This window comes from Monodelphis domestica, chromosome 3 (assembly GCF_027887165.1).
Source record: "Monodelphis domestica isolate mMonDom1 chromosome 3, mMonDom1.pri, whole genome shotgun sequence".
NCBI classification, from domain to species: Eukaryota; Metazoa; Chordata; class Mammalia; order Didelphimorphia; family Didelphidae; genus Monodelphis; species Monodelphis domestica.
In genome coordinates this window covers 275,075,057-275,091,454 of record NC_077229.1, presented here as the reverse complement: position 1 = coordinate 275,091,454, position 16,398 = coordinate 275,075,057, and the positions used below count along the sequence as shown (strand labels likewise).

The following is a 16,398-nucleotide window of genomic DNA, read 5'->3' as shown; positions in this document are numbered from 1 at the left end:
GAATCTTAGACTGAATGTCCAGTAGACTTCTTAAATCCAGTATATCCAAAACAGAATTCATTATGTTTCCCTCCAAATTCTCCTGCACTCCTTCCTTTCCCATTACTATAGAAAACAACACTATTATCCCTCTCCCTTAGGCTCTCAAGCTAGGGGTTATCCTGCACTCCTCAATTACACACACACACACACACACAGAGTTATCCAAACTGTTTGTAGCATCTTTGGAATGTGCCCAGTTCCCTCCTGACACTGCCACCACTGTAATGCAGACTCACATCACTTTATGCTTGGACTATGGCAAAATGCTGCCAGTGGGTCTGCATGCTTCAAGTCTCTTCTTCCTCCAATCCTTCATTCAGCCACTACTAAAGTGATTTTTCTAAAGTGCAGGTCTGATTATGTCACCCCCACCCTGCTCAACAAACTCTAGTAGTTCCTTGTTATCTTTAGGAATAAATAGAAATGTCTCTTTTATATATTTGTTTGTTTGTTTAGTTTTTATAAATTTATTTAGTCAATTTAGAACATTATTTGTTGGTTACAAAAATCATATTATTTCCCTACCCCCCCACTCTTCCCATAACTGATGTGCAGTTTCACTGAGTATTACATGTGTCCTTGATCAAAACCTATTTCCATGTTGTTGGTGTTTGCATTAGGATGTTCATTTAGAGTCTACATCCCCAACCAAATCCCCTTGACCCATGTAATCAAGCAGCTGTTTTTCTTCTGTGTTTCTATTCCCACAGTTTTCCCTCTGAATGTGGATAGTGTTTTTTCTCATAGATCCCTCCAAGTTGTTCAGGATGACTGCATTGCCACTAATGGAGAAGTCCATTACGTTCAATTGTACCACAGTGTATCAGTCTCTGTGTATAATGTTCTCCTGGTTCTGCTCCTCTCACTCTGCATCAATTCCTGGAGGTCATTCCAGTTCCCATGGAATTCATTCAGTTCATTATTCCTTTTTGCACAATAATATTCCATCACCAACATATACCACAATTTGTTCAGCCATTCCCCAATTGAAGGGCATCCCCTCATTTTCCAGCTTTTTGCCATCACAAAGAGCACAGCTATGACTATTCTTTTTCCTTATTATCTCTTTCGGGTACAAACCTAGCAGTGGTATGGCTGATCAAAGGGCAGACAGTCTTTTAGTGCCCTTTGGGCATAGTTCCAAATTGCCCTCCAGAATGGTTGAATTAATTCACAATTCCACCAGCAATACAGGTAATAACAATTTTTAAGAGTTACCAATGACCTCTTTTCTTATAGGGATATATATCATTTTAAGTTATTGAGTCTCTTTAAAAAAAAAGTGTTGTGTTTTTTTTTCTTTTTTCCCTCTTTCTTAATTACCTTTTGATGATTCTCTTGAGTTCTCTGTTTGGGCATCAAATTTTCTGTTCAGGTCTGATCTTTTCCTTATAAATGCTTGGAATTCTTCTATTTTGTTAAATAACCATACTTTCCCCTGTAAGAATATAGTCAGTTTTGCTGGGTAGTTGGTTGGTTGTAGATCTAGTTCCCTTGCTTTCCGTAATATCATATTCCATGCCTTTCAGTCCTTCAGTATAGAAGCAGTCAGATACTGTGTTATCCTCACTGTGGTTCCATGGTATCTGAATGACTTTTTCTTAGCAGCTTATAATATTTTTTCCTTGGTCTGATAGTTCTTGAATTTGGCTATAACATTCCTGGGTGTTGTCAGTTGGGGATTAAGTATAGAACGTGATCTGTGGATTCTTTCAATCTCCACTTTTCCCTCTTCTTCTAGAATATTGGGGTAGTTTTCTTGGATAATTTCCTGTAGTATGATGTCCAGGCTTTTTCTTTTGTTATGGTCTTCTGGTAGACCAGTGATTCTTAAGTTGTTTCTCCTGGAATGATTTTCTAAATCTTCTGTTTTGTGAATGAGGTGCTTCATGTGTTTCTCAATTTTTTCATTCTTTTGTTTTTGTTTTATAGTTTCCTGCTGCTTTCTGAAGTCGCTTACTTCTAGTTGTTGTATTCTGGTTTTTAAAGACTGGATTTCAGACCTGGCTTTTTGGTCAGCCTTCTTCTGATCTTTCATCTCCTTTGTCTTGTTTTCAAGCTGATTAATTTTGGCTTTCAAGACACTATTTTCTTGTTTTAGTTCAAGTGCCTCTGTTTCCAGATGACTTATCTTGCTTTTTTTTTAAAGTTCTTTTCCCAGTTGTCTTCAGCCACTCTTAATTGTGCTTTGAATTGTATTTTGAGTTCTTCCAAAGCCTGTATCCAATTCACTGGGGTTTCTGTTTTTTTGCTTGGTGTTCCCTCATCCTTCTATGATCCATTTGCTCTTTGTTCATTGCCTGTATAGAAGCTGTCGATTGTAATTTCTTTTTTCTTTTTCTGTTGTTTGCTCATATTTACCCCTTCTTTACTCCCTGCAGTTGTCTGCACTCTCGCTTCTCTCATTTTTTTGTTTGATCTGTGGTTTTGGGCTTTTCTGTCAGTCTTCACCCTTGGAGTTTAGTCAGTAAATCTCTCAGCACAGTCTGTGGGGGAGGAGTGTTGGAGCTTGAGCTTCCCAACCCTCTGAAGGTTTTGATGGGATTAAGTCCAGCTGGGTTGAGCTGGATGTGCCCTGAGGCCAAAACCTCTGGAAAGTGGGCAACATGGAGTGTTTCTGCTGCTGCAACTAGGCTACCTGCTCTGCGCTTCTTCTCCAACTGCTTCCCCACCACCTGTGTTCCGCGCTCTGAGCCTAGCACAGCTTTGCCCACAAAGTACTCCCTCCAGACCAGCACCCTTGCCTGCCCAGAGGTAGTGCTCTAGGTGGGGGAGGGGCCTGGGACCTTCCTTCTTCCTTCCCATTAAACCTGAGTGTTCTCAGATTCAGGTTTTTGGGGGGTGTACCTTTTAAGTTGAGTCCAGCAGGAGAGTTCCTTGTCTCTGTCTTGTTGTTAGGTTTGTTTTTCAGTCCCCTAGGAGCATTTAGTTTGTAATTGGTAAGGAAGGGTTTTCAGAGGTCTGAACTTCCACTGCCTTTATTCCGCCATCTTGACTCCGCCTCCAGAAAAGTCTCTTTTTGGCTTTCAAATTCCATCATAATGAAGCTTCTTCCTATCTTTCTAGTTTTCTTATATCTTCCTCCCAGACATATACCTTTTCATCCAGTGAGACTAACCTGGCTACTCTATTAACAAGACCTCTCATCTGTAGCCTCCAGGCATTTTCTCTGACTTTTCTTCATGCCCGAAGTGCTTTCCCTTCTCTACTCAAGGACTGATCTTCCTGACTTTCTTTAAGTCCCAACCAAAATCCCACCTCATATAGGAAATCCTCCCTAATCTGTCTTAATTCCAGTGCCTTTCCTCTTTTTACTTATTTCCCATTTATCCTGTATAAAGCTTGCTTTGTATAGATTTGTTTGCATGTTGTCTTCCCCATTAGATAAGATCCTCGAAGGCCAGGACTATTTTTTGCCTCTTTTCATATCTAGTTTAGTACAGTTCATAGTACACCCTAGGCACTTAATAAATGTTTTGTTTCTTAAATTTAATTGAATTTGGCTCATGTCTCTGTCTATAACCTTAACATTTTTCCAGCTTCCTATAGGACATCATCTATAGATCTCTGATGACCACTATTGACATACTAAACCACAAATTAACATTATTTGTGTTGTATTGAGGTTTTATTTATCATATTAAACATTTCCCAATTGCAATTTAATGTTTGGACCCTGGAGAGTTTTTCAACTCTCACTGAATTTGATCCCTCTGGTTTACCTGAATTTCTTTTTGACTGCTTAAACTCACATTTAATGAATGGAAACGGCATTCTTTAAGTGCTATTGCGTACCAAGCACTGAGGTACATATTGGGGATACAAATAAAAAAAAATAGTCCCTATCCTTAAGAAACTTATATCCTAATAGTGGGAGACTTCATGGAAAGAAGAATAGGAGGTAAGGAAAGGGCATTTTGGCCTAGAATGTTACAGGGACTGTGAATGAGGTCACTGGAAAATAGATTGACAACCTCCTTCCAACAACATTGGTGGAGTTGATTTAATCATTGTTTCAGAACTGGAGGGAAGCAGACAGCTAGAGTGAGGGTATGTACAACAAGGCAGCTGGTAAGTTAATAATAATAGTTTACATTTGTGTAGTGTTTACTCTGTCCTAGGTACTGTGCTATAGTGCTTTATACATATTTCATTTGATCCTTATCCCCTGGAAGGTGGGTGCTATTATTATCCCTATTTTAGGGTCACAGTATCTAAGGCCATATCTGAACTTGAGTCTTCCTAACTCCAGACCTGGTCCTGTAACCACTGGGACACCTGGGGCCTCAGAGTAGGGAGTAAAATGAAATGAAGCATGAGTGAGACACATCTGAAATAATAAGGGTGGGGCTGGGGAGCAGTAAAAATTGGGACATCTCATATTCTTTTTTAAAAAACGGATCATAGGTTTAGCTTTTAAATTAAGGAAAAAAAAGTTTTCAAAGTATTAAAATTATCTTCTGTCTCTCTCCTTCCTCTCCTTCATTGAAAAAGAATACAAAACCCTGTACAATAAATATACAAAACCAAACACAATAAATTCCTGCTTTTAGCTACATCCATAAAAAAGGTCTCTGTGTCTTAAGCCCATCATATGTCAGGGGGTAACATGTTTTATCATGAGTCTTCTGAAATTGTTTTGGTCATTGGAATTGATCAGAGTTCTTAAGTTCTTTACCCCATCCCAGACCCGTTTTTTCTTCCTGACTGCTGTTTGTCATCACTCTATCTAGCCATTTGCTTATGTTATAAAATTTTGAAGCTGCTTTTGACTCATTTTCTTCCTTTCTTTAATTAGTAGGTTACATGATCCCTTCTCTGCTCTCCTTGTAATTGCTTGTCTCTACCTTTCTTTGTATAACCTTTGCCATCACACTAGTATGACCCTCCTAGTGAAATGGAGTCTCCATTCCCTCTTACCCCTTGCAACCTTTTCTATCCTTCCTATCACTTTGGGTCTATTCTTCATAGTATACATTTATTTGCTCCCATCAGTCTTTTTTTTTTTTAAATATATTTTATTTGATCATTTCCAAGCATTATTCGTTAAAGACATAGATCATTTTCTTTTCCTCCCCCCCCCACCCCCCATAGCCGACGCGTAAGTCCACTGGGCATTAGATGTTTTCTTGATTTGAACCCATTGCTTTGTTGATAGTATTTGCATTAGAGTGTTCATTTAGAGTCTATCCTCTGTCATGTCCCCTCAACCTCTGTATTCAGGCAGTTGCTTTTTCTCGGTGTTTCCACTCCCATAGTTTATCCTTTGCTTATGAATGGTGTTTTTTTCTCCTGGATCCCTGCAAGTTGTTCAGGGACATTACACTGCCACTAATGGAGAAGTCCATTACGTTCGATTATACCACAGTGTATTAGTCTCTGTGTACAATGTTCTCCTGGTTCTGCTCCTCTCGCTCTGCATCACCTCCTGGAGGTTGTTCCAGTCTCCATGGAACTTCTCCACTTTATTATTCCTTTTAGCACAATAGTACTCCATCACCAACATATACCACAGTTTGTTCAGCCATTCCCCAATTGATGGGCATCAGTCTTTTGTTAAAGGTTTTCTTTGGTTCCCTCTTGCCTGCTGAATTGTCTCAACCCCTTTGTAGGATGTTCAAGGCCCTGGGATAATCTGGCACCGCCCTTCATTCTTACTCCATCATATCTTTTATTAGCCTCTTTCCCATGTGAGACATTCTGGCCTATCTCCTCAATTCTTTTTTTTTTCTTTTAAATACTGTGTATTGGCTGCAAGGCAGAATAGTGGTAAGGGCTAGGCAATGGGGGTCAAGTGACTTGCCCAGGGTCACCCAGCGAGGAAGTGGCTGAGACCAGATTTGAACCTAGGACCTCCCATCTCTAGGCCTGGCTCTCAGCTATCCAGCTGCCCCCTTCCTCCATTCTTTTGTAATAGCCCTGTAATAGAGCCCTGTAATAGACCACTCCTTGTTGTCAGCAGTACCAGCCTACTTGTTCATCACAGATGACTGTCTCTTGCCTGCATTTGGACTGGTTGTCTCCCATGTCAGGAACACTTTTCCTTCTCACCTCTTTTAGAATCAGCAGTTTCTTTCCCCACTCAGCTTAAATCTCACTTTTTTCCCCTCCTTGCTACTAATGTCTTCTTTAGATTTCCTTCTGGATGTTTGTTTATATGTGTGTATGTGTGTATACATATGTGTGTATGTGCACATATTTGTTTACATTTATAAATGCATACATGTGTTTCTGTATTTACATATAAACACATGGACATAAACACACACTGTGCCTAGGTGTGTGTGTGTCATCTCTCCCATTATACCATTTAATCATTCATTTTATTCCCTTCCTTCAACATTGTGTTCTATTACTTAGCAGAGTACCTGGCATGCATTAAGGCATTAAGAAATTTTTGTTAACTGATTGCTTCCTCTGCTTAGGTTCCACTTGTTGAATTCTGAGACTTCCTTTTAAAGCACAGTTCAAATGCCCACTTCTCCATGAGACATTTCTTCATCTTCCTAGTCATTATTGGACTTCCTTACTTCCTCCCCCACTCACCTCATATTCTGTTTTATATCTCACCTCTTGTATATTATTTCCTGCCCACAAGAATTATGTTGTCTAGATTTTTTACCTACGTCAATGCCTTGCACAATGTTCTCTTCTCTAAAAGCACTTGGAAAGTGTCTGTGGTTTATGGTTGTTTTTTTTAAAGGTCAAAGTTTATAAACCCAAGCAGTAATTTAGAGGTATAGTTCCCCTGGGTAAATAGAGATGATAATAGTTTCTCTGACCAGGGAGCAAGGTAAAGACAACCAGGGTAAACAGAAGTAGTTGTTCAACTACAGAGGAATAAAGCATTCAGCTAATGGATGACCTCCAGAATCCTGCAAAGCCAAGCTTCTGTGGAGGTGATTCCTATTGACTCAGCAAATGGGAACAATCAAGCTTCTGTAGTTGCAGGAGCAACAGACCAAAGGAACATCACATGTTCTGGATAGAAAAACTTTCTTGCTGTGCATGGGTTTTTTTATGTACACCCAGACAGCTACATAGCTTCTTTCTTTAATAGGAAACACAGTAGTGTCCTAAAAACTTAGTGACTAATAAATTGAGAACAATAAAACATGGCTAATTTTACTATTCTTTCTTCTTCTTCTTTTTTTTTTAGCCTAGAAATCCTACCACACTTTTAAGGGAGGTTTAGGAGAGATGGGACATAGGGAAACCAAAGTTATGAGTGTCATTAGATGGATATGACAAAAATTTAAAGGCTTATCATATTAAGCCTCCTTTTCCTCTTTGTATTCTTTGTTTAATATTTGCCATTAGGATAATTCTGAGTCCCTTTGTTTTAGAACAGACTGCATCTCTAGATGAAGTGATAAGCATAAAATATTTTCCTTAATGTGAAACTATTACAAAAAAGCAGTAAGGATCTGGAATCTGATATGTTTTCATGATTGTAGCTCCATTTGTCATCATCTGTGTACCATGTGATTCGATTATCACAACCTACTTATGGCTTTTTCTTCAGGTGTCCATCCTGTTTTTACAACCTGATGAACCTGTTTTGTGAATTAACATGCAGCCCTCGACAAAGCCAGTTCCTGAATGTTACCAGTACCCAAAGCTTTATTGATCCCACCACAAATGAGACCAAAACAAATATAGATGGACTACAGTACTATATTGGACAGAGCTTTGCTGATGGTATGTTAATCTAGAAAAGACGACTGGTGTAAAGTAAGAGTGCTTGATGAGTTGAAAGGCTTCTGCATCATGTATTACTTGCTCTTTGAGTTAAAGTATTATTGCAGGATGAGCACCACCACAGTAATAATATCTAGCATTTATTTATTGCTTTAAAGTTTGCAAAGCACTTTATATTACCTCATTTATTCTTAGAACAACCCAGTGGGGCAGATGTTATTATCTTCATTTTATAGAGAAAGAAACTGAAGCAGAGATTCAGTAACAACTGAACCCACAGCTAGTCAGTATCTGAGGGCAAATTCAAACTGAAGTTTCTTTACTTTATATCTAGCACTCTAGCCACCATAATACCCAGCTACTTCTAATAGAAAATAAGATTGGAAATGAGCCAAATTCTTATTATTTTGTGATGTGGAAGTAATAATTGGCATTTCTAGGGCTGAAGTATACAGTGCTTGCAAAGGTCTCTGTTGAAATTGAGCTAGGATCCTTTCTTGGCACATTCTGAGCCTGAGCCGCTTCTGGAGATGGCTGGGGCAAACACTACAAATCTGGTTGTTTCTCTTCCACCTCTGATTAATATCAAGTTCTGCTTTCTTTAATGTTGTTCTTGTTATTTGGAGGCACAAAATGAGTCAGAGAAAAATTTACACATGATGCCCTGAGGAAAAGAAGCACAAAATCTCCACCTATTTTCTACCACCTTCTTCTTCTTTTTAATCTTTACCTTTCATCTTAGAATTGATACTGAATATTGGTTCCAGGGTAGAAGAGTGGTATGGGCTAGGCAGTGGGGTGGTAAATTACTTGCCTCAGGTCACATAGCTAGGGAGTGTCTGAGTTCATATTTGAACCCAGAACTTCTGTCTTTAGGCCTGGCTCTCAATTCAGTGAGCCACCTAGGTACCTCCTTCCCACCTTCTTTCAATGTAGTTTGACTTTGACTCTACCTGGAATAAGTTATGTTTAGTGAGCTGTTGACAGTAAGTTCAGGTCCCATATGCCATGTTCCAGCTGGTTTGTCTTCCATCCAGTTGTCCTCGTGGGCCCTAGAATTCTAGGAGCTGAGTAAATTTGTGCACCCCTGGGGCAGGGGCAGTGGTTATGGGGTATCTTTCTAATAAGAAGCAAGTGAACTAAAACAAGTGCATTCCATTTTACCTTTTTCTCTATTTTAGCCATGTATAATGCCTGCCATGATGTTGAGGCCCCCTCAAGTAATGATAAAGCCCTGGGGCTTATGTGTGGAAAAGATGCTAAAGACTGCAATGCTACCAACTGGATTGAGTACATGTTCAATAAGGATAATGGACAAGCACCTTTCACCATCACGCCTATTTTTTCAGGTAGGAGAAAGTTATTCTTTGTCAATTATCTACAAAAATCTGTCAATTATCTACAAAATCTGTTGTTTTAATGCCAAAGAATAAACAGAATGGATAAAGGGAAGGGAGAGAGAGATCGACATATGAGTTTAATTCCTCGTGCCTATAATTTGTAGTGTATGAGATCAAATTCTGTTAGTGGCATAGTCTGGTGCCCAGGGTTTGAAACTCAACTATGCTCTATGACATTGGGACAGACCCTTAAATTTTCTGTGCCTATTTTCCTCAATTGTAAAAAGGGTTGAATAGATCACCTTTAATTGCATAGCTATGATTATGGGAACTCTAAAATAATTTCTAAAATAAGTGTCTCATTTCTGCTTTGGGGACAAAAGGCATATAGTTAAAATGAAATTACAAAACCACAACTAAAAATTCTTTGCTACTAATAAGCAAAATGGGGGACCCCTTGCTAATGGCATTACTGTAATTTGTCCTTAGAGTAACTCCTCAGAAGTAAGAAATAAGACATTAGTTAGCATTGCCCTTCACAGAACTAATTCAATCCAGTAAACTTTAAAAAAAAAATCTATTGCATACAAAGAAGTTTTATTTGACAGTTTTATTCACTCAGTGAAATATTTGTTGAGCACTTACTATGTGCTAGACACTGTGCTAATCTAGGGATACAAAGAAAGACAAAAGACAGTCTTACTCTTGATGAACTCAGTATAATGGAGACAGGCAACATGTAATCAGCTGTGCACACACCAGATGTATACAGGATAAGTATTAAATAATACACAGAAGGAAAACACTAGAATTAAGAGGAATCAGGAAAGACACATAGCTAATAAGTATCTGAGGCCTGTTTTGAACTTGAGGAGATGAGTTTCCTGGGTCTGGTGCTTCTATCCACTGTGCTTCCTAGGTACCCTAAGCTTCCTTAGAGAAGGTAGAATTTTATGCAGGCCTTATAGGAAGCAAGAGAAGCCAGGAGGGGGAGCATTCCAGGCTAGGGAAAATGCACCAATTTGGGAGGGAGGTGGAGGGTTTTGTTTCAAGCACAGCAAGGAGGCTGGCATTACTGGGTTGAAAAGCACAAGAAGTGTTTTTTAAGATGAAAAAAGATGGAAAGGTTGGGGGTGGGAGGGACACAGATTATGAATGTCAAACAAAGGTTTTTATTTGATGATGGAGGTGATAGGGATCATTAGTTTATTGACTAGCAAGGGATGATGTGATCAGACCTACACTTGTAGAAGATCGCTTTGACAGTGAAGGATGGACTGAAGTGGGGAGAACCTCTGGTCCTGTAGACCAGCCAGTAGGCACTGGTAGTAGTCCAGGGGCATGTGATAAGGCCTCTATCCAGGTGATGATGGTGTTAGAGGAGAGAAGGGAGCATAAGAGAGAGCTGTTACAAAGGGAAAATGGATAGACTTTGGCAACAGAGTGAATGTGGGGGTGAAAGAGAGGGAAAAGTCATGAGTGACACATGGGGTTTGGGCCTGAGGATTTGGGGGGAATCGTGTTGCCTTTGACAACAGGGAACTTGGGAAGTAGAAGTTAGTCCCTTTCTGGGGACTTTATGATGGTGCTCTTTTTTTTTTTTAAACACTTATCTTCTGTAGATGATTTTTAGATCTGTTCCAGCCCTGTCTTTCTCCCTTGTCTAGTCCTCTGTTACAAGCTTGCCTATTGTATATTTCAAACTACTGTCCCATAGGACTCAAACTCACAACACAAAGCAGAACTCATTATCTTCTCTGATAAACCCACAACTTTTATTGATATCTTCTTAGTCTAGTATTATAATTATCCCAAGAATTCTTTCTCTTCTCTCAACCAGAGATTCATCTCAATATAACAAATCTTTGGGGAGAGGGAGGGGATCAGCACAACTAATCAATACATTGAAAAATTCCCAAAACATGCAATGTGTAACAGCTGTGGGCCTCCCATCTCCATGAAGGGGTGGATTGGGGGTGTCCTCTTATATTTCTTTGTTTGAGTTCCATTTGATCTTTACAGTGTTTTATGTTTGCTTCTGGTTTTATTTTTTGATGTGGCTTTTTTTCCATTTTCATTGATGTAATCACTAGGGATATCGCTTTTTTGTATTCCACTTTGCATCAGTTCAGGTAGATCTTTCTAAGATTCTGAATATTTATCACACACATAATTTCTTAGAGCACAGTTACATTCATGCACTGGTTTGTTTAGCCATTCCCTGTTCACCAATTGATGGACATGTACTTTGTTTCCAATTTTTAGATATCACAAAAAGTACTACTATAAATATTTTGGATTATGGGGACTTTCTTCTTACTGGTGGTTTCCCTGGGATATGAGCCCAGGAATGGAATCTCTAGTTCTAAAGAAAATGGTTGTTTTTGTAATTTTATTTGCATAATTCTAAATTTCTTTCCAAAATAGTTGTGCCATTTTACAGTTTCACTAACAATGTATTAGTAAACCTATAATTCCACAACCCTTCCAACATTGACAATTCCATTTTTTATCTTTGCCAATTTGCAAAGTATGAAAGGAAACTTCAGGGTTCTTTCGATTCACATTTGTCTTATTAGGGATTTGGAGTGTTCTTTCATGTGGTTGTGAATACTTTTCATTTCTTTTAAGAATTATTTGTTCAGTTCCATTGACCATTTATCTATTGGGAAATGGCTACTAGTCTTTTATATAGTTATTAATTGTTTCTATATCTTGGATACCAAATCCTTATCAAAGAAATTTGATAAAAAATATTTTTCCCCCATTTGGCCATTTCAATTACCTTAGATGTATAATTTCCCCATTATGGGTAAGAGATATCACCATACTTCCTGTCCTATTCAGGTTTTCACAATGTCAGTGTTATTCTCAACTCCTCACTCTCACTCCACACATCCAGTTAGTTACCAAATCTTGTCTTTACAGTTCTCACATTCATATTTCTCCATGCACAAAGCTGCCATAGCTTCCTACCTGGTCTCCCTGCCTTGAGTCTCATCCTTCCCTAATATCTCCTCCACACAGCTGCCCAAAGTGATTTTTCTATAATACAAGTCTCCTCAAACTTCTGCTCAAACTCCTTCTAGGATCACAAATAGCACTTAAACCTTCACAACCAGGTTCCTTCTCATCTTTTAAGCTTCATTTATATTATTCCCTTCCATGTTCTTTACAATTCAGTCATTCTGACCCTATCACTGTTCTTCACATATGATGCATAATTTCTTGTTTCCCTATCTCTGTAGTACCTCTCTTCCCTGCCTAGAATGCTTTCCTTCCTCACTTCTGACCTTTAGTCTAACCTAGCTTTTTTTCAGGACTCAGATTTATGTTCCATATTTTGCAGGAGACTGTTCTTGGTCCGTTCCCCCCCACTCCCCCTCTCCAATTCCTGGTATCTTCCCTCATAACATTGCTTTCCATTTAATTTACTCCAAATCTGTCTTGCATTTACTTTATCTTCGTGTGATTTTACCCTTTAGGATGTAAACTCCTTGAACATAGTTCACAGTAACAGCAATATTGTAAATGATTCAACTATGAAAGGCTTAACTACTTTCAGCAACACAATGATCCAGGACAATTCTGAGGGGCTTATGATGAAGAATGCTATCCTCTTCCAGAGAAAGAATTGTTGGAATCAGAATGCAAATCAAAGCAGATGATTTTTCACATTAGTTTATTTGGGTTTTTATTTTGGGGTTTTGGTTTTATATGATTATTGTCTTATAAAAGTGAACAATAGGGGGCAGCTGGGTAGCTCAGTGGATTGAGAGCCAGGCCTAGAGAGTTCAAATCTGGCCTCAGACACTTTCCAGCTGTGTGACCCTGGGCAAGTCACTTGACCCCCATTGCCTAGCCCTTACCACTCTTTTGCCTTGGAGCCAATATACAGTATTAACTCCAAGATGGAAGGTAAGGGTTTAAAAAAAAAATGAACAATATAGACATATATTTTGCATGATAATACACATATAACCCAGCTTGAATTGCTTTCCAGCTCTAGGAGAGGGGAGGAAAGGGAGAGAGGGAGACAATTTGGATCATATAACTTTGGAACATTTATGTGGAAATTTGTTATTACATGTTATTGGTAAATAAAACATCTTCATAATACAATGTAAAATCCTTGAGGGCAAGGACTGTTTTTATTTTTTTTCCTTTGTCATCTTCAATGCTTAGCATGTATCTTATACATAGGAGAACTTTTCCCACTTCCTTCTTTAGACTTATGTATATATTATTCCTAAAACAGAGATCTTAATATTCAATAATCCTCAAACAAAAGAAAACCAATTTTAAGAATTGTCCATTTCTACTTTCAGTTAAAAAAAATAATAACTCCTTGCCTTTTAATAGTGCTATAGCTTTTTGAATTTTTTTCAATAAGCAGGCATTTATTTTCTTTCCACTTCCTCCTACCAAGAAAGAAAAAAACAAAAACAAAAAATTTACCATTGTAGAACAAAACATTATCATGGTGACCATGTCCAAAAAGCTGTGCCTTATTTTGCTTCACTCTTATCACCTCTCTGTCTTAAGAGGTGAATAATATTCTTCATCATTGGTCCTCTGGAATTATAGTTGGTCATACACTGATCAGAGTTCTTTAGTCTTTCAAAGTTGTTAGTTTTTATTTTGTTTTGATTATTATATAAATTGTTCAACTAATTTTAATTTCTTCAACTCTGCATCAGTTCATACAAGCCTTCCCAAGTTTCTCTGAAATTTTTCCCTTTTAAAATTTCTTATGACACAATAATATTCCATTACTTTCATATACCATTGTAAACCTTAAAATTTCTTAGACTTATAAATGTTGGAAATTTCACCATTGGGAAATTTCATACTTGGAAAATTTCTTACTGATAGTGTATTGGAATGTGAACCCCATTGGCATGGGAGGTTCCTCCTCCTCCCTTCTTAAGATTACTTTAGGACAGAAACCTTTTGCTGAACAATGGAAAGGGCTTTGACCTATGCTTAAGCACAGAACAGGAATTTCTTTGAGTCATGATTGATTTTAGAATTGATACAATAGAGATACTTGGAATGACAGAATCAGGTCTTGGAAAATACAATTTCCACCCCACTCAGTCCTAACAGGATTTAGGAAGGGCTGCAGCATAGATCAAAATTTAATTATTTGAGAATATGACCTCCAACAGACATGTGCAAAGCCACAGACCTCTGGGCGGTCCTGGGTTAAGCTAGAGCCACCATTGGCACAGGGAAGACATGGACAGTGATTGGTAGATGTGAGAACTGAGGGGAGGGAACTTAGATGGTGTCCATAAAGATAGCGGGGTCTGAGGACTGGGGGAGGTCGAGAGGTTTTGCTCTGAGAGGTTTTGCTCTGAGAGGTTTTGCTCTGAGAGGTTGTGCTCTGAGAAGTTTTGCTCGGAAGGAGGCTGGAGGTGGAGGCCCCTGAGACTGTTTTTCCATTTTGGTCACGTGAGTGATAGGGACTGATCTCTTTTCTTTGCCCCAGCTATCTAAGGGCTTGGGCCCTTTGGCCCAGCCTAAACAGAAGGCGTATTTAAGCCCTATTCCCTTCTCTCCCCTTTCTCTCTCCCTCTCTCTCTCTATCTCTAATTCCTTTCTTCCTCCTGTCTGTAATTAAACTCTATAAAAGCTTGACGGCTGACTTGAGTTTTCATTTAGGAATTACATAGCTGAATTCCTTGGCGATCTTAAATTAATATATATCAGTCTTTTAAAAGTGATTTCCTTGTCACACCATGTTGTGTTCAGCTGTTCCCCATTTGACATATATTCCCTTAATTTCCTGTTCTTTGTCACTATGAAAATTGCTGGTACAGTTTTAAAATAAGGAAACTTTTGTACATAGTTCTAATAGTGGTTGCATTACTCAGTCACAGAGAATGTAATAAATGTATGTTTTTGGTTTTTAAATTTTTTATACTTAATTTTTTTCCAATTGCATATAAAACGGTTTTTAACATTCTTTGAAAAAATTTTTTGAATTCCAAATTGTATGTCCTTTTCTTCTTCCTTGAGGAGGAGACAAAGCAATTTGATATAAATGTGCAGTCATGAAAAACATGTTTTCATATTAACCATATTGCAAAAGAAAACACAGACTAGAAAAATAAAGGTTAAAAAAGTATGCTTCAATCTGCAGTCAGAGCCTCATCACTGCTTTCTTTGGAATTGGATAGCATTTTTCTTCATGAATCCTTTGGAATTGTCTTGATCAGAGTAGCTAAGACTCACAGTTGATCATCATAAAATATTGTTGTTACTGTGTACAATGTTTTCCTGGTTCTGGCCACTTCATTTTGCCTCAGTTCATATCAGTCTTTTGAAGTTTTAGTGAATGTTTGTTAATAGAGAAATAAAAAAGCTATCTGGTTTACTAAGAAGTTAAGGAACTTGCCTGGAGTCCCCTAGCCAGTATGTGTCTTGGGATGAGAAATTTTAATCTGTTGCTGGTCTGTCTTGGTGAAAGGGAATCTCCTCACTGGGAATTAATTGTCTATATCAGTGAAATCAGAAGTCCTGAGTGAGGGAAAAAGGAAGAGATGGTGAGAGATAAATAGAGTTGAAGAGGAGGGAGAATTGTTTTTGCTAAATGATTATTTCATTGGTTTTTTAAAGTATTTCTCTGGCAGTGGTTTAGCAACATGAATATACTAATATATGTGTGGATATAATATTTAAAGTGTATATTACAAATGGTTCTGTCGTATGTTGTCATTTAAAAACCAATTTATCAAATAAGATCAATTTTTTTTTCTGTTATGTGGCTAATTTGTTCATCTGTGAATTCATTACAGTGTATTGACTCAGTATTATTTATTCTCTTAGATATCCCTCTTTATGGAATGCAACCAATGAATAATGCCACCAAAGGCTGTAATGAATCAGTGGATGATGTAACTGGGCCATGTAGCTGTCAAGATTGTTCCATTACTTGTGGGCCCAAACCTCAGCCCCCACCTCCTCCTACTCCATGGATAATACTTGGCTTGGATGCCATGTATGTCATCATGTGGATCTTCTACATGGGATTCTTGCTTTTGTTTTTTGGAATGTTTTTTATAATATGGTGCTATAGGTGAGTACTTAAATGTTTTTCATTGAAAAAGCAGACTTGTATGTGACACTGCCCATTTTCTTTTTGGCAATTAGGTGTCATTTATAGTAATTAGTTTAGGAAATAGTTTTCTGGATTATCAATACAGAATATGAATAATTTTTTTAAGCAAGCGGATGTTCTGAGGTTTGTTGAAGCACTTAGCCAGTGATTTTCAGGATTTTGTATAATTCATAGGAATATTTGTTTTCT

General features: G+C 38.1%; 1 protein-coding gene across 2 annotated transcripts in view; it reads left to right on the top strand.

Annotated features, from left to right (window-relative positions):
* The window catches only part of NPC1 (NPC intracellular cholesterol transporter 1), an 82,473-nt gene that overhangs the window by 37,772 nt on the left and 28,303 nt on the right, over positions 1-16,398 (top strand). For both annotated transcript variants that reach the window (XM_007487614.3, XM_016431660.2), the window contains 3 exons: positions 7,568-7,743; positions 8,925-9,092; positions 15,918-16,167. In XM_007487614.3, coding sequence (XP_007487676.1) covers positions 7,568-7,743; positions 8,925-9,092; positions 15,918-16,167 — 594 coding nt within the window. The remainder of the gene's footprint in view (positions 1-7,567; positions 7,744-8,924; positions 9,093-15,917; positions 16,168-16,398) is intronic.